The sequence below is a fragment of the Cherax quadricarinatus genome, chromosome 55 (genome assembly GCF_038502225.1).
Source record: "Cherax quadricarinatus isolate ZL_2023a chromosome 55, ASM3850222v1, whole genome shotgun sequence".
Taxonomy (NCBI): Eukaryota; Metazoa; Arthropoda; class Malacostraca; order Decapoda; family Parastacidae; genus Cherax; species Cherax quadricarinatus.
In genome coordinates this window covers 20,159,535-20,178,871 of record NC_091346.1, presented here as the reverse complement: position 1 = coordinate 20,178,871, position 19,337 = coordinate 20,159,535, and the positions used below count along the sequence as shown (strand labels likewise).

Below are 19,337 nucleotides of genomic sequence, written 5' to 3'. Positions count from 1 at the left end.
CTAATGGTATAAAATTCCTCAATAAAGATACCCAAGAGTTGCACATTTGTGTCCATATTTCCATCTTAATTAGTCCTGTTTCTGTGGTAAACTACTTGTGGTATGCAGCTGTCACTCGCAGAGCTGTGTGTACCAGCGGCTCTACTTCTAGTTTCCACCGTTACTGTGTGTACCAGCGACTCTACTTCTAGTTTCCTTCGCTACTGTGTGTACCAGCGGCTCTACTTCTAGTTTCCTTCGCTACTGTGTGTACCAGCGGCTCTACTTCTAGTTTCCTTCGCTACTGTGTGTACCAGCGGCTCTACTTCTAGTTTCCTCCGCTACTGTGTGTACCAGCGGCTCTACTTCTAGTTTCCTTCGCTACTGTGTGTACCAGCGGCTCTACTTCTAGTTTCCTTCGCTACTGTGTGTACCAGCGGCTCTACTTCTAGTTTCCTTCGCTACTGTGTGTACCAGCGGCTCTACTTCTAGTTTCCACTGCTACTGTGTGTACCAGCGGCTCTACTTCTAGTTTCCTTCGCTACTGTGTGTACCAGCTTCTCTACTTCTAGTTTCCTTCGCTACTGTGTGTACCAGCTTCTCTACTTCTAGTTTCCTTCGCTACTGTGTGTACCAGCTGCTCTACTTCTAGTTTCCTCCGCTACTGTGTGTACCAGCTGCTCTGCTTCTAGTTTCCTTCGCTACTGTGTGTACCAGCTGCTCTACTTCTAGTTTCCTTCGCTACTGTGTGTACCAGCTGCTCTACTTCTAGTTTCCTTCGCTACTGTGTGTACCAGCTGCTCTACTTCTAGTTTCCTTCGCTACTGTGTGTACCAGCTGCTCTACTTCTAGTTTCCTTCGCTACTGTGTGTACCAGCTGCTCTACTTCTAGTTTCCTTCGCTACTGTGTGTACCAGCTGCTCTACTTCTAGTTTCCTCCGCTACTGTGTGCATCAGCGGCTCTACTTCTAGTTTCCACTGCTACTGTGTGTACCAGCTGCTCTACTTCTAGTTTCCTTCGCTACTGTGTGTACCAGCTGCTCTACTTCTAGTTTCCTTCGCTACTGTGTGTACCAGCTGCTCTACTTCTAGTTTCCTTCGCTACTGTGTGTACCAGCTGCTCTACTTCTAGTTTCCTCCGCTACTGTGTGCATCAGCGGCTCTACTTCTAGTTTCCACTGCTACTGTGTGTACCAGCTGCTCTACTTCTAGTTTCCTTCGCTATTGTGTGTACCAGCGACTCTACTTCTAGTTTCCACCGCTACTGTGTGTACCAGCGGCTCTACTTCTAGTTTCCACCGCTACTGTGTGTACCAGCGGCTCTACTTCTAGTTTCCTCCGCTACTGTGTGTACCAGCGGCTCTACTTATAGTTTCCACCGTTACTGTGTGTACCAGCGGCTCTGCTTCTAGTTTCCACCACTACTGTGTGTACCAGCGGCTCTACTTCTAGTTTCCTTCGCTACTGTGTGTACCAGCGGCTCTACTTCTAGTTTCCACCGTTACTGTGTGTACCAGCGGCTCTACTTCTAGTTTCCTCCGCTACTGTGTGTACCAGCGGCTCTGCTTCTAGTTTCCACCGCTACTGTGTGTACCAGCGGCTCTACTTCTAGTTTCCTCCGCTACTGTGTGTACCAGCGGATCTACTTCTAGTTTCCACCGTTACTGTGTGTACCAGCGGCTCTACTTCTAGTTTCCTTCGCTACTGTGTGTACCAGCTGCTCTACTTCTAGTTTCCTTCGCTACTGTGTGTACCAGCTGCTCTACTTCTAGTTTCCACCGCTACTGTGTGTACCAGCGGCTCTGCTTCTAGTTTCCACCGTTACTGTGTGTACCAGCGGCTCTGCTTCTAGTTTCCACCGCTACTGTGTGTACCAGCTGCTCTACTTCTAGTTTCCACCGTTACTGTGTGTACCAGCGGCTCTACTTCTAGTTTCCACTGCTACTGTGTGTACCAGCGGCTCTACTTCTAGTTTCCACCGCTACTGTGTGTACCAGCGGCTCTACTTCTAGTTTCCTTCGCTACTGTGTGTACCAGCGGCTCTACTTCTAGTTTCCTTCGCTACTGTGTGTGCCAGCTGCTCTACTTCTAGTTTCCACCGCTACTGTGTGTACCAGCGGCTCTACTTCTAGTTTCCTTCGCTACTGTGTGTACCAGCTGCTCTACTTCTAGTTTCCACTGCTACTGTGTGTACCAGCGGCTCTACTTCTAGTTTCCACCGCTACTGTGTGTACCAGCTGCTCTACTTCTAGTTTCCACTGCTACTGTGTGTACCAGCGGCTCTACTTCTAGTTTCCACTGCTACTGTGTGTACCAGCTGCTCTACTTCTAGTTTCCACTGCTACTGTGTGTACCAGCGGCTCTACTTCTAGTTTCCACCGCTACTGTGTGTACCAGCTGCTCTACTTCTAGTTTCCACCGTTACTGTGTGTACCAGCTGCTCTACTTCTAGTTTCCACCGTTACTGTGTGTACCAGCGGCTCTACTTCTAGTTTCCACCGCTACTGTGTGTACCAGCTGCTCTACTTCTAGTTTCCTTCGCTACTGTGTGTACCAGCGGCTCTACTTCTAGTTTCCACTGCTACTGTGTGTACCAGCTGCTCTACTTCTATTTTCCACAGCTACTGTGTGTACCAGCTGCTCTACTTCTATTTTCCACTGCTACTGTGTGTACCAGCTGCTCTACTTCTAGTTTCCACTGCTACTGTGTGTACCAGCTGGTCTACTTCTAGTTTCCACCGCTACTGTGTGTACCAGCGGCTCTACTTCTAGTTTCCACCGTTACTGTGTGTACCAGCTGCTCTACTTCTAGTTTCCACCGCTACTGTGTGTACCAGCTGCTCTACTTCTAGTTTCCACCGTTACTGTGTGTACCAGCTGCTCTACTTCTAGTTTCCACCGTTACTGTGTGTACCAGCTGCTCTACTTCTAGTTTCCACCGTTACTGTGTGTACCAGCGGCTCTACTTCTAGTTTCCACCGCTACTGTGTGTACCAGCTGCTCTACTTCTAGTTTCCACCGCTACTGTGTGTACCAGCTGCTCTACTTCTAGTTTCCACTGCTACTGTGTGTATCAGCTGCTCTACTTCTAGTTTCCACCGCTACTGTGTGTACCAGCGGCTCTACTTCTAGTTTCCACCGCTACTGTGTGTACCAGCTGCTCTACTTCTAGTTTCCACTGCTACTGTGTGTACCAGCTGCTCTACTTCTAGTTTCCACCGCTACTGTGTGTACCAGCGGCTCTACTTCTAGTTTCCACCGCTACTGTGTGTACCAGCTGCTCTACTTCTAGTTTCCACCGCTACTGTGTGTACCAGCGGCTCTACTTCTAGTTTCCACCGCTACTGTGTGTACCAGCGGCTCTACTTCTAGTTTCCACCGCTACTGTGTGTACCAGCGGCTCTACTTCTAGTTTCCACCGCTACTGTGTGTACCAGCGGCTCTACTTCTAGTTTCCACCGCTACTGTGTGTACCAGCGGCTCTACTTCTAGTTTCCACCGCTACTGTGTGTACCAGCGGCTCTACTTCTAGTTTCCTTCGCTACTGTGTGTACCAGCGGCTCTACTTCTAGTTTCCACCGCTACTGTGTGTACCAGCGGCTCTACTTCTAGTTTCCACCGCTACTGTGTGTACCAGCGGCTCTACTTCTAGTTTCCACCGCTACTGTGTGTACCAGCGGCTCTACTTCTAGTTTCCACCGCTACTGTGTGTACCAGCGGCTCTACTTCTAGTTTCCACCGCTACTGTGTGTACCAGCGGCTCTACTTCTAGTTTCCACCGTTACTGTGTGTACCAGCGGCTCTACTTCTAGTTTCCTTCGCTACGGTGTGTACCAGCGGCTCTACTTCTAGTTTCCACCGCTACTGTGTGAACCAGCTGCTCTACTTCTAGTTTCCACTGCTACTGTGTGTACCAGCTGCTCTACTTCTAGTTTCCACCGCAACTGTGTGTACCAGCGGCTCTACTTTTAGTTTCCACCGCTACTGTGTGTACGAGCTGCTCTACTTCTAGTTTCCACCGCTACTGTGTGTACCAGCTGCTCTACTTCTAGTTTCCACCGTTACTGTGTGTACCAGCTGCTCTACTTCTAGTTTCCACCGCTACTGTGTGTACCAGCTGCTCTACTTCTAGTTTCCACTGCTACTGTGTGTACCAGCGGCTCTACTTCTAGTTTCCACTGCTACTGTGTGTACCAGCGGCTCTACTTCTATTTTCCACCGCTACTGTGTGTACCAGCTGCTCTACTTCTAGTTTCCACCGCTACTGTGTGTACCAGCGGCTCTACTTCTAGTTTCCACTGCTACTGTGTGTACCAGCTGCTCTACTTCTAGTTTCCACCGCTACTGTGTGTACCAGCGGCTCTACTTCTAGTTTCCACTGCTACTGTGTGTACCAGCGGCTCTACTTCTAGTTTCCACCGCTACTGTGTGTACCAGCGGCTCTACTTCTAGTTTCCACCGCTACTGTGTGTACCAGCGGCTCTACTTCTAGTTTCCACCGCTACTGTGTGTACCAGCGGCTCTACTTCTAGTTTCCACCGCTACTGTGTGTACCAGCGGCTCTACTTCTAGTTTCCACCGCTACTGTGTGTACCAGCGGCTCTACTTCTAGTTTCCACCGCTACTGTGTGTACCAGCGGCTCTACTTCTAGTTTCCACCGCTACTGTGTGTACCAGCGGCTCTACTTCTAGTTTCCACCGCTACTGTGTGTACCAGCGGCTCTACTTCTAGTTTCCACCGCTACTGTGTGTACCAGCGGCTCTACTTCTAGTTTCCACCGCTACTGTGTGTACCAGCGGCTCTACTTCTAGTTTCCACCGCTACTGTGTGTACCAGCGGCTCTACTTCTAGTTTCCACCGCTACTACTTCTAGCTTAGTGATGGTACGAGCTTAGTAGCTCATCTCTGTATCTTTCCAGTTTAGCTTCGTATTTTATCGAATTAAAGACAAAACCTGGACGGCATGTTAACTGTGCAGTTTAACAAGTGCATTGTAGAGCGTCCATATGGTGTCCGGTGTTATGGACACCAACCTTCTAGCTACGAAACCTAGAATTGTCTCAACTTTACTGAGCTCAGGTACTCATTGTTTGATACTTGTCAGGTCGTTGCTGATGATTACTCAAGATTGTATCTCCTCGTGTCTGGGCTAGCATCATGCCAAACATTTGTTTTTTATTCATGTCTGAGATAATTTTACCCAAAATGTATTAATTTTGCAACTGTCAATGTTAAAGTTCACTTTCCTGTCTACAGCGTCAACCTCTACAGCACAAGACAGATGGCGCAAGGTCGACAGGTGCACAAAGACTGACACAATTTGCTGAGAGGAACTTTCCTTAGCCGTTCCTTCTGTGGAACAGGCTTCGTCAGGAAGTGGCAGAAGACGTCTGTTCCAGAGGCGAAAAGTGTCACTCAGATTCCTCTGTGCAAAGTTTGTCAATCTTTTCCACCTCTCCAGATGACTCTGACTTCCTAAACACTCTCCAGATGACTCTGACTTCCTAAACACTCTCCAGATGACTCTGACTTCCTAAACACTCTCCAGATGACTCTGACTTCCTAAACACTCTCCAGATGACTCTGACTACCTAAACACTCTCCAGATGACTCTGACTACCTAAACACTCTCCAGATGACTCTGACTACCTAAACACTCTCCAGATGACTCTGACTACCTAAACACTCTCCAGATGACTCTGACTTCCTAAACACTCTCCAGATGACTCTGACTACCTAAACACTCTCCAGATGACTCTGACTACCTAAACACTCTCCAGATGACTCTGACTACCTGAACACTCTCCAGATGACTCTGACTACCTGAACACTCTCCAGATGACTCTGACTACCTGAACACTCTCCAGATGACTCTCACTACCTAAACACTCTCCAGTTGACTCTCACTACCTAAACACTCTCCAGATGACTCTGACTACCTAAACACTCTCCAGTTGACTCTCACTACCTAAACACTCTCCAGTTGACTCTCACTACCTAAACACTCTCCAGATGACTCTGACTACCTAAACACTCTCCAGATGACTCTGACTACCTAAACACTCTCCAGTTGGCTCTCACTACCTAAACACTCTCCAGATGACTCTGACTACCTAAACACTCTCCAGTTGACTCTCACTACCTAAACACTCTCCAGTTGACTCTCACTACCTAAACACTCTCCAGATGACTCTGACTACCTAAACACTCTCCAGATGACTCTGACTACCTAAACACTCTCCAGTTGACTCTCACTACCTAAACACTCTCCAGATGACTCTGACTACCTAAACACTCTCCAGTTGACTCTCACTACCTAAACACTCTCCAGTTGACTCTCACTACCTAAACACTCTCCAGATGACTCTGACTACCTAAACACTCTCCAGATGACTCTGACTACCTAAACACTCTCCAGATGACTCTGACTACCTCAACAGTCAGCTCTGAATGTTGGTCTTTTCCTTAGTTTTGTGTCACAGGCAAAATTTGTCATCTGAAATGTGATCGTTATCTGGAGATCATCCATGTCCACTGTGGAGACGATGAGACCAAGAACTGCTCCCTGAGGAACACCAGTCTTTACGTCTAGTCACTCAGACATCTCGCCGATCAGTGCCATTCAGTTCCCTGTCTGTGAGCCAGACAATCATCCAGGCATGAACCTCGTCTCCTACACCATGCGCTGCCATTTTGATCAGGGATCCTCGATAGAGGACCTTGTCGATTTTTTTTGTTTTAGGTTATGAAGATATACGTCTCTTGGGATTTTCTCATAACATTTTTCGTATATATAAGTGGAAAATTCTAGTAAGTCAGTCATGATCTTTTTCTTGGTAAATCTAAGGTATTTCTGGTTATTAAGTTAACTTCAAGAAACTGAACTGTTATTAGTCTCAGTGTTATCAACTTTGATCAGTAAGTAACCTGATTAATGTTGATGCTTCTTAAAAACATCTATGGAAGTGTGTTGGCAAGTTCCATTATGGTATAAACATTGGTATTAGATACCCACAAATTGGTTTAGAAAGACACGTAAGTAAACACTAGGACATATTTATTAGAAAACGTTTCGGTCCTGAGACCTTGATCACTTCTAACATACAGGTTAAAAAGACAGTATATATAGGCTGAGAGTGAGGCGTGAGTGACTGCAACATGCCTACTGGACCTGCATAGCATGGTCCAGTAGGCATGTTGCAGTTTCTCTGTTCCTGTGTGTAAGAGGCAGAGAGACAGACAAACGACAGTACCAGAGGAATGTCAGTCTCAGGTAATTTATTCTATGTAGTAAACACAGTTTGTGTTGCAGAATCTAGTTAATACCCCTTGATCTAGAGTTCAAACTGCGTATGTGAGGGAGAGAGAGAGAGAGAGAGAGAGAGAGAGAGAGAGAGAGAGAGATGTGTGTGAAGCACGTTCTTGACTTCTTGAGAGTATAGAGTGTTTGTATGTGTGAGATCATTAGCGTCTCTGTTACGAGGGCCCCACTACACTCATATACTCCTTCCCCATCCACCCATTACTCATCCTCCTTCCTCATCACCATCGCTGCCTCTACCATCACCATCACTACCGCCATCACCATCGACAGAATCCCCACCGCTACCACAACTACTACCACCACCATCACTATCAACACCTTGAACTACGATGCTCACCAGCCAGTAGTGAAGTACACAGAATGTTGCCTCCCATTGATCTCGACCTGAGTGTTCTGTGTTGCACGTGCCTGTGTTGCACCTGTGTTGAAAAGGGTAACCTGGCATCACCACTTGTGTACTGTGTACTTGTGTACTTGACCAGTGTTGCCCCTGTATTGCAGAGCGTATACCAGTGTTGTGTGTACCTGTGTTGCACGCGAGTGTTGACCGGTGTTTTCCTGTGTTGCAGGCGGACGGACAAGCATGACAGAGGGCTTAGCGACGCCCCTGCGCTCAGTGCTGACCTGCGCAGGCTGCTGTCGCAGGTTCGATGACTCCTCCCACAGGCCCAAGTTCCTCTCCTGTTTCCACACCATCTGTCTGGCCTGCATACGCAAGGCCTTCTCTAGTGGCAAGGTGAGTCAGACAGAGCACTGTCCAGAGAGACAATGACAGTGGACGGTACGTAGAGACGGTGAGAGGGAGAGGAGGAAGGGACAAAGGGATATAGAGGTAAGACGAGGGATGAAGAGAGAGAGAGAGAGAGAGAGAGAGAGAGAGAGAGGAAGATAAAGGGAGGCAGTTAGCGGGAAGACATTTACAAGAGTAAGAGCAGAGATGGAGAGTCCTTCAGAGAAGGCAGGTTGAAGGCAGCTCCTGCCACGAACAAGACACACTAATGAGACGCTTACATGAGAGGGCAGGCGGGGAGGGAAGGAGAGAGAGAGAGAGAAACGGAGTTAACCAGAGGGTCGACTTTCTGAGTCAGTTCAATCCCAGTCATTATACATGAGTCAGAGTGACCACCAGCCTCAGGTATAATAACCCATTCACTGCAGCACTCTGCTGATGTTGTCCATGGTTGCCTGCACTCAAGTTACTCATCCACACACCCTATCATCACTCATCCACCCACCCTATCATCACCCATCCACCCACCCTATCATCACTCATCCACCCACCCTATCATCACTCATCCACCCACCCTATCATCACTCATCCACCCACCCTATCATCACTCATCCACCCACCCTATCATCACTCATCCACCCACCCTATCATCACTCATCCACCCACCCTATCATCACTCATCCACCCACCCTATCATCACTCATCCACCCACCCTATCATTACTCATCCACCCACCCTATCATCACTCATCCACCCACCCTATCATCACTCATCCACCCACCCTATCATCACTCATCCACCCACCCTATCATTACTCATCCACCCACCCTATCATTACTCATCCACCCACCCTATCATCACTCATCCACCCACCCTATCATTACTCATCCACCCACCCTATCATCACTCATCCACCCACCCTATCATCACTCATCCACCCACCCTATCATCACTCATCCACCCACCCTATCATCACTCATCCACCCACCCTATCATTACTCATCCACCCACCCTATCATTACTCATCCACCCACCCTATCATCACTCATCCACCCACCCTATCATCACTCATCCACCCACCCTATCATTACTCATCCACCCACCCTATCATCACTCATCCACCCACCCTATCATTACTCATCCACCCACCCTATCATCACTCATCCACCCACCCTATCATCACTCATCCACCCACCCTATCATTACTCATCCACCCACCCTATCATCACTCATCCACCCACCCTATCATCACTCATCCACCCACCCTATCATCACTCATCCACCCACCCTATCATCACTCATCCACCCACCCTATCATCACTCATCCACCCACCCTATCATCACTCATCACTCATCCACCCACCCTATCATCACTCATCCACCCACCCTATCATCACTCATCCACCCACCATATCATCACTCATCCACCCACCCTATCATCACTCATCCACCCACCCGAACATCACTCATCCACCCATCCCTATCATCACTCATCATCACTCATCCACCCTATCATCACTCATCCACCCACCCACCCACTATCATTACTCATCATCCACCCACCCTATACTCATCCACCCACCCTATCATCACTCATCCACCCACCCTATCATCACTCATCCACCCACCCTATCATCACTCATCTCATCACTCATCCACCCACCCTATCATCACTCATCTATCACTCATCCACCCACCCTATCATCACTCATCTATCACTATCCACTCATCCCCTATCATCACTCATCCACCCACCCTATCATCACTCATCCACCCACCCTATCATCACTCATCCACACACCCTATCATCACTCATCCACCCACCCTATCATCACTCATCCACCCACCCTATCATCACTCATCCATCCCTGCCCCTCATCCAAAACTTTTACCTCCCACCTTGGGTGTTAGTCTCCTTACACCTCCTGTCCTTGTTCACCTAGCAGTAAATAGGTACCTGAGTGTTAGCCACCTAGCAGTAAATAGGTACCTGAGTGATAGTCACCTGGTACATTTAGCAACATGGAGAAAGAACCTGATTTAATCAAGTTAGTAAAGGGCTTTTGATCCGAGAAACTGGAGCTACCCGCTCCTTGAATCACTACCGATTACCTTCCAGGCGCTGTATAACCCCTACGGGTTAAGAGCTTCCCCATGAATAATAATAACTACCATACTGCTAATACTAATAATAATAACAATAATAGTAGTAGTAGTAGTAGTAGTAGTAATAATAATAATAATAATAATAATAATAATAATAATAATAATAATAATAATAAAAGAAGTAGTAATAATATTAATAAATAATAATAATAATAATTAGATGTCTGAGGGAGGGTGCGTGACCCAGGCAGGTATCCCCGAGCTCCACAAGCCCAGCCTCATCTACCTCAATGAATGCCAAAGGAATAGTGTAGAGTGGTCATAAAACTGAAATGTGGCAAAATAAACTAAAAAATATATATGTATGCATATATATGTGTATGTAAGTTTACACACACACACACACACACACATATATATATATATATATATATATATATATATATATATATATATATATATATATATATATATATATATATATATATAAATATATATATATATATATATATATATATATATATATATATATATATATATATATATATATATATATATATATATATATATATATATATATATATATATATATATATACATATATATAAATATATATATATATATATATATATATATATATCGTATCATCTCCAAAACACTGGTAGCCTAAAAATGTTAAATTTGAAAACGCCCTAAAACAAGGCGATTCTTTCAAATTCTTTACAATCCTGTAAGAAAAAATATTTGATTCTTTATTGTTTTAGAAAATTAAATTGATTCTAGAGTTTGGAGTCGATCTGAAGAGGCATTCTCCAGACATTACATGGTGAAACATTGTACTTAATAAAATTATGTAAATAAAATATACACAACACATTGAAAGCTGAACTTGCTTTAATAAAGCACAACAACAGTGAAAGTTTGAAGACGATCACAAGAACCATTCTTTAGAAACATGCAAAGAAATATCACTTTATTGATTAAAACTGGCAAATTGTGACTTAAGATTCAATAAATTAATGAATCTTGTGCTCATAAAAAAACACATCATTGGTAAAAGTTTAAAGCCGATCTGATGAATCATTCTTCAGTTATGGAACAAATTCCAAAAATTCCATTTTAACTTTAATACCAACATCAAGTTATTTGTCCGAACAACACTTAACTAGGAACTATCCTGGGTACTATCCTGGGTACTATCCTGGGTACTATCCTGGGTACTATCCTGGGTACTCTCCTGGGTACTATCCTGGGTACTATCCTGGGTACTATCCTGGGTACTATCCTGGGTACTATCCTGGGTACTATCCTGGGTACTATCCTGGGTACTATCCTGGGTACTATCCTGGGAACTATCCTGGGAACTATCCTGGGTACTATCCTGGGTACTATCCTGGGTACTATCCTGGGTACTATCCTGGGTACTATCCTGGGTACTATCCTGGGAACTATCCTGGGTACTATCCTGGGTACTATCCTGGGTACTATCCTGGGTACTATCCTGGGTACTATCCTGGGTACTATCCTGGGTACTATCCTGGGTACTATCCTGGGTACTATCCTGGGTACTATCCTGGGTACTATCCTGGGTACTATCCTGGGTACTATCCTGGGTACTATCCTGGGTACTATCCTGGGAACTATCCTGGGTACTATTCTGGGTACTATCCTGGGTACTATCCTGGGTACTATCCTGGGTACTATCCTGGGTACTATCCTGGGTACTATCCTGGGTACTATCCTGGGTACTATCCTGGGAACTATCCTGGGTACTATCCTGGGTACTATCCTGGGTACTATCCTGGGTACTATCCTGGGTACTATCCTGGGTACTATCCTGGGTACTATCCTGGGTACTATCCTGGGTACTATCCTGGGTACTATCCTGGGTACTATCCTGGGTACTATCCTGGGTACTATCCTGGGTACTATCCTGGGTACTATCCTGGGTACTATCATGGGTACTATCATGGGTACTATCCTGGGTACTATCCTGGGTACTATCATGGGTACTATCCTGGGTACTATCCTGGGTACTATCCTGGGTACTATCCTGGGTACTATCATGGGTACTATCCTGGGTACTATCCAGGGTACTATCATGGGTACTATCCTGGGTACTATCATGGGTACTATCATGGGTACTATCAAGGGTACTATCCTGGGTACTATCCTGGGTACTATCCTGGGAACTATCCTGGGTACTATCCTAGGTACTATCCTGGGTACTATCCTGGGTACTATCCTGGGTACTATCATGGGTACTATCATGGGTACTATCCTGGGTACTATCCTGGGTACTATCCTGGGTACTATCCTGGGTACTATCCTGGGTACTATCCTGGGTACTATCCTGGGTACTATCCTGGGTAATATCCTGGGTACTATCATGGTTACTATCATGGGTACTATCCTGGGAACTATCCTGGGTACTATCCTGGGTACTATCCTGGGTACTATCCTGGGTACTATCCTGGGTACTATCCTGGGTACTATCCTGGGAACTATCCTGGGTACTATCCTGGGTACTATCCTGGGTACTATCCTGGGTACTATCCTGGGTACTATCCTGGGTACTATCCTGGGTACTATCATGGGTACTATCATGGTAACTATCCTGGGTACTATCATGGGTACTATCCTGGGTACTATCCTGGGTACTATCATGGGAACTATCCTGGGTACAATCCTGGGTACTATCCTGGGTACTATCATGGGAACTATCCTGGGTACTATCATGGGAACTATCCTGGGTACTATCATGGGAACTATCATGGCTACTATCCTGGGTACTATCCTGGGTACTATCCTGGGTACTATCCTGGGTACTATCCTGGGTACTATTCTGGGTACTATCATGGGTACTACCCTGGGTACTATCCTGGGTACTATCATGGGTACCATCATGGATACTATCCTGGGTACTATCCTGGGTACTATCCTGGGTACTATCATGGGAACTATCCTGGGTACTATCATGGGAACTATCCTGGGTACTATTATGGGTACTATTATGGCAACTATCCTGGGTACTATCATGGGTACTATCCTGGGTACTATCCTGGGTACTATCCTGTGTACTATCCTGGGTACTATCCTGGGTACTATCCTGGGTACTATCCTGAGAACTATCCTGGGTACTATCCTGGGAACTATCCTTCGTACTATCATGGGTACTATCCTGGGTACTGTCCTGGGAATTATCCTGGGTACTATTCTGGGTACTATCCTGCATACTGTCCTGGGTACTATCCTGGATACTATCATGGGTACTATCATGGGTACTATCCTGGGTACTATCCTGGGTACTATCCTGGGTACTATCCTGGGTACTATCCTGGGTACTATCCTGGGTACTATCATGGGTACTATCCTGGGTACTATCCTGGGAACTATCCTGGTTACTATTCTGGGTACTATCATGGGTACTACCCTGGAAACTATCCTGGGTACTATCATGGATACTATCATGGGTACTATCATGGGTACTATCCTGGGTACTATCCTGGGTACTCTCCTGGGTACTATCCTGGGAACTATCCTGGGTACTATCCTGGGTACTATACTGGGTACTATCATGGGTACTATCATGGGTACTATCCTGGGAACTATCCTGGGTACTATTGTGGTTACTATCATGGGTACTATACTGGGTACTATCCAGGGTACTATCATGGGTACTATCATGGGTACTATCCTGGGTACTATCCTGGATACTATCCTGGGTACTATCCTGGGTACTATCATGGGTTGAAGAATTGAGACACTTATGCAACACATGGGTACTATCCTGGGAACTATCCTGGGTAATATTCTGGGTACTATCCTGGGTACTATCATGGTTACTATCCTGGGTACTATCCTGGGAACTATCCTGGGTACTATCCTGGGTGTTATCCTGGGTACTATCCTGGGTACTATCCAGGGTACTATCCTGGGTACTATCCTGGGTACTATCCTGGGAACTATCCTGGGAACTATCCTGGGTACTATTCTGGGTACTATCATGGGTACTATCCTGGGTACTATCCTGGGTACTATCCTGGGAATTATCCTGGGTACTATCCTGGGTACTATCCTGGGTACTATCATGGTAACTATCCTGGGTACTATCATGGGTACTATCCTGGGTACTATCCTGGGTACTATCATGGGAACTATCCTGGGTACAATCCTGGGTACTATCCTGGGTACTATCATGGGAACTATCCTGGGTACTATCATGGGAACTATCCTGGGTACTATCATGGGAACTATCCTGGGTACTATCCTGGGTACTATCCTGGGTACTATCCTGGGTACTATCCTGGGTACTATCCTGGGTACTATCCTGGGTACTATCATGGGTACTACCCTGGGTACTATCCTGGGTACTATCATGGGTACCATCATGGATACTATCCTGGGTACTATCCTGGGTACTATCCTGGGTACTATCCTGGGTACTATCCTGGGTACTATCATGGGTACTATCCTGGGTACTATTATGGGTACTATTATGGCAACTATCCTGGGTACTATCATGGGTACTATCCTGGGTACTATCCTGGGTACTATCCTGTGTACTATCCTGGGTACTATCCTGGGTACTATCCTGGGTACTATCCTGAGAACTATCCTGGGTACTATCCTGGGAACTATCCTTCGTACTATCATGGGTACTATCCTGGGTACTTTCCTGGGAATTATCCTGGGTACTATTCTGGGTACTATCCTGGGTACTATCCTGGGTACTATCCTGGATACTATCATGGGTACCATCATGGGTACTATCCTGGGTACTATCCTGGGTACTATCCTGGGTACTATCCTTGGTACTATCCTGGGTACTATCCTGGGTACTATCATGGGTACTATCCTGGGTACTATCCTGGGAACTATCCTGGTTACTATTCTGGGTACTATCATGGGTACTACCCTGAAAACTATCCTGGGTACTATCATGGATACTATCATGGGTACTATCATGGGTACTATCCTGGGTACTATCCTGGGTACTCTCCTGGGTACTATCCTGGGAACTATCCTGGGTACTATCCTGGGTACTATACTGGGTACTATCATGGGTACTATCATGGGTACTGTCCTGGGAACTATCCTGGGTACTATTGTGGTTACTATCATGGGTACTATACTGGGTACTATCCAGGGTACTATCATGGGTACTATCATGGGTACTATCCTGGGTACTATCCTGGATACTATCCTGGGTACTATCCTGGGTACTATCATGGGTTGAAGAATTGAGACACTTATGCAACACATGGGTACTATCCTGGGAACTATCCTGGGTAATATTCTGGGTACTATCCTGAGTACTATCCTGGGTACTATCCTGGGAACTATCCTGGGAACTATCCTGGGTACTATTCTGGGTGTTATCCTGGGTACTATCCTGGGTACTATCCAGGGTATTATCCTGGGAACTATCCTGGGTACTATCCTAGGAACTATCCTGGGTACTATCCTGGGTACTATCCTCGGTACTATCCTGGGTACTACTACTATCCTGGGGAGTACTATCTATCCTGGGAACTATCCTACTATCTGGGTACTATTCTGGGTACTATCATGGGTACTATCCTAGGAACTATCCTGGGTACTATCCTGGGTACTATCCTCGGTACTATCCTGGGTATTATCCTGGGTACTATCCTGAGAACTGTCCTGGGTACTATCCTGGATGCAATCCTGGGTACTATCCTGGGTACTATCCTGAGTACTATCCTGGGAACTATCCTGGGTACTATCATGGGTACTATCCTGGGTACTATCCTGGGTACTATCCTGGGAACTATCCTGGTTACTATCCTGGGTACTATCCTGGGTATTACCCTGGAACTATCCTGGGTATTTTCCTGGGTACTATCCTGGGTACTATCCTGGGAACTATCCTGGGTACTATCCTGGGTACTATCCTGGGTACTATCCTGGGAACTATACTGGGTACTATCATGTGCACTATCCTGGGTACTATTCTGGGTACTATCCTGGGTACTATCCAGGGTTAATATTCTGGGTATTATCCTGGGTACTATCATGGTACTATCCTTGGTACTACATTGGGTACTATCCTGGGAACTATCCAGGTATTATACTGGATTCTATCCTGGAAACTATGCTGGGTGCTATCCTGGAAACTATCCTGGGTACTATCCTGTGTATTAGCCTGGCTACTATCCTGGGAACTATCCTGGGAACTATCCTGGGAACTATCCTGGGTGCTATCCTGGGTACTATGATGGAACTATCCTGGGAACTATTCTGGGTACTCTCCTGGGTACTATTCTGGGTACTCTCCTGGGTACTATTCTGGGCACTCTCCCGGGTACTATCCTGGGAACTATCCTGGGATCTATCCAGAGTACTATAATGCGTACTATCCTGGGTACTATCCTGGGAACTACTCTAGGAACTATTCTGGGTACTCTCCTGGGTACTATCCTGGGAACTGTCCTGGGAACTATCCAGAGTACTATCCTGGGTACTATCCTGGGTACTATCCTGGGAACTATCCTGGGAACTATAGTTGGTACTCTCCTGGGTACTATCCTGGGAACTATGCGGAGTACTATCCTGGGTATTATCCTGGGTACTATCCTGGGAACTATCCTGGGAACTATTTTGTGTACTTTATTGTATATTGTCCTGGGAACTATCCTTGGAACTATCCTGAGTACTATCCCGGGTACTATCCTGGGAACTATCCTGGGTACTGTCCTGGGTTCTATCCTGGATACTATCGTGTGAAATCTTCTGGGTACTACCCTGGTTACTAACCTGGGTACTGTCCTGGGTACTATCCTAGGTACTGTCTGGGTACTATCCTGGGTACTATCCTGGAACTGTCCTGGGAACTATCCTGGGTACTATCCTGGGATACTATTCTGGGTACTATTCTGGGAACTATCCTGAGAGCTATCCTGGATACTATCCTGGGCAATATCCTACGAACTATACTGGATACTGTCCTGGATACTATCCTTCGTACTATCCTGGGTACTATCCTGGGAACTATTCTGGGTACTATCCTGGGTACTTTCCTGGGGTACTATCCTGAATACTATGTTGGGGTACTATCCTGGGAACTATCCTGGGAACTATCCTGGGTACTCTCCTGGGTGCTATCCTAGGAACTATCCGGGTACTCTCCTGGGTACTAGCCTGGGTGCTATCCTGGGAACTATCCTGGGTACTATCCTGGGTACTCTCCTGGGTACTAGCCTGGGAACTATCCAGAGTACTATCCTGGTTACTATCCTGGGTACTATCCTGAGAACTATCCTGAGAACTATTCTGGGTACTCTCCTGGGTGCTAGCCTGGGAACTATTCTGGGAATTATCCTGAGTACTATCTCGGGTACTGTCCTGCGAACTATGATGGAACTATCCTGGGAACTATCCTGGGAATTATCCTGGGAACTATCCTGGGAACTATCCTGGGAACTATCCTAGGTACTGTCCTGTGTACTGTCCTGGGTACTATCCTGGGTACTCTCCTGAGCACTAGACTGGGTACTAGCCTGGGTACTATCCTGAGTACTATCCTGAGAACTATCCTGTATACCACCCTGGGAACTATGGTCTTCACGTTCACACACAAAGTTCACTGTGCAGCCTCGTCCAGTTAAGACACAACAGTTTGGAAGACCTGAAGCTTCACCACTGAGGCTTCACCACTGAGGATTCACTACTGAAGCTTCACCACTGAGGCTTCACCACTGAGGCTTCACCACTGAAGCTTCACCAATGAGGCTTCACCATTGAAGCTTCACCACTGAAGCTTCACCACTGAGGCTTCACCACTGAAGCTTCACCACTGAGGCTTCACCACTGAGGCTTCACCACTGAGGCTTCACTACTGAAGCTTCACCACTGAGGCTTCACCACTGAGGCTTCACCACTGAGGCTTCACTACTGAAGCTTCACCACTGAGGCTTCACCACTGAGGCTTCACCACTGAGGCTTCACTACTGAAGCTTCACCACTGAGGCTTCACTACTGAACCTTCACCACTGAGGCTTTCTGAAGCTTCACTACTGAACTGCTTCACCACTGAGGCTTCACCACTGAGGCTTCACCACTGAGGCTTCACCACTGAAGCTTCACCACTGAGGCTTCACTACTGAAGCTTCACCACTGAGGCTTCACTACTGAAGCTTCACCACTGAGGCTTCACCACTGAGGCTTCACCACTGAAGCTTCACCACTGAGGCTTCACCACTGAGGCTTCACCACTGAAGCTTCACCACTGAGGCTTCACTACTGAAGCTTCACCACTGAGGCTTCACTACTGAAGCTTCACCACTGAGGCTTCACCACTGAGGCTTCACCACTGAAGCTTCACCACTGAAGCTTCACCACTGAGGCTTCACCACTGAAGCTTCACCACTGAGGCTTCACCACTGAGGCTTCACCACTGAAGCTTCACCACTGAAGCTTCACCACTGAGGCTTCACCACTGAAGCTTCACCACTGAAGCTTCACCACTGAAGCTTCACCACTGACGCTTCACCACTGAGGCTTCACCACTGAGGCTTCACCACTGACGCTTCACCACTGAAGCTTCACCACTGAGGCTTCACTAGGCTTCACCTACTGAAGCTTCACCACTGAGGCTTCACCACTGAAGCTTCACCACAGCTTCACCACTGAAGCTTCACCACTGAGGCTTCACCACTGAAGCTACTGAAGCTTCACCACTGAGGCTTCACCACTGAGGCTTCACCACTGAAGCTTCAGGCTTACTGAAGCTTCACCACTGAAGCTTCACCACTGAAGCTTCACCACTGAGGCTTCACCACTGAAGCTTCACCACTGAGGCTTCACCACTGACGCTTCACCACTGAAGCTTCACCACTGAGGCTTCACCACTGAAGCTTCACCACTGAGGCTTCACCACTGAGGCTTCACCACTGAAGCTTCACCACTGAAGCTTCACCACTGAAGCTTCACCACTGAGGCTTCACCACTGAAGCTTCACCACTGAAGCTTCACCACTGAGGCTTCACCAGGTTATCTCTGGCGTTAACCAGTACAACAACTTGTGTCACAGTGCACTGTCAGCTCCACAGTTCTTCGAAGATTTTGGTCCTCGTTACCGTACACAAGAGCTGAAAATATGAAGCCGATCAGATGAGTCGTTCTCGAGTTATGGGTGATATAATAACGAAAATATGAAGGAAGAAAAATATGAA

The 19,337-nt window shown here is 46.7% G+C and overlaps 1 protein-coding gene across 9 annotated transcripts in view; it reads left to right on the top strand.

Annotated features, from left to right (window-relative positions):
- The window catches only part of LOC128698943 (uncharacterized), a 335,492-nt gene that overhangs the window by 285,493 nt on the left and 30,662 nt on the right, over nt 1–19,337 (top strand). For all 9 annotated transcript variants that reach the window (XM_053791383.2, XM_070096898.1, XM_070096899.1 and 6 more), the window contains one exon: nt 7,874–8,040. In XM_053791383.2, the coding sequence (XP_053647358.1) occupies nt 7,888–8,040 (153 nt within the window). In that variant the 5' untranslated portion in view covers nt 7,874–7,887. The remainder of the gene's footprint in view (nt 1–7,873; nt 8,041–19,337) is intronic.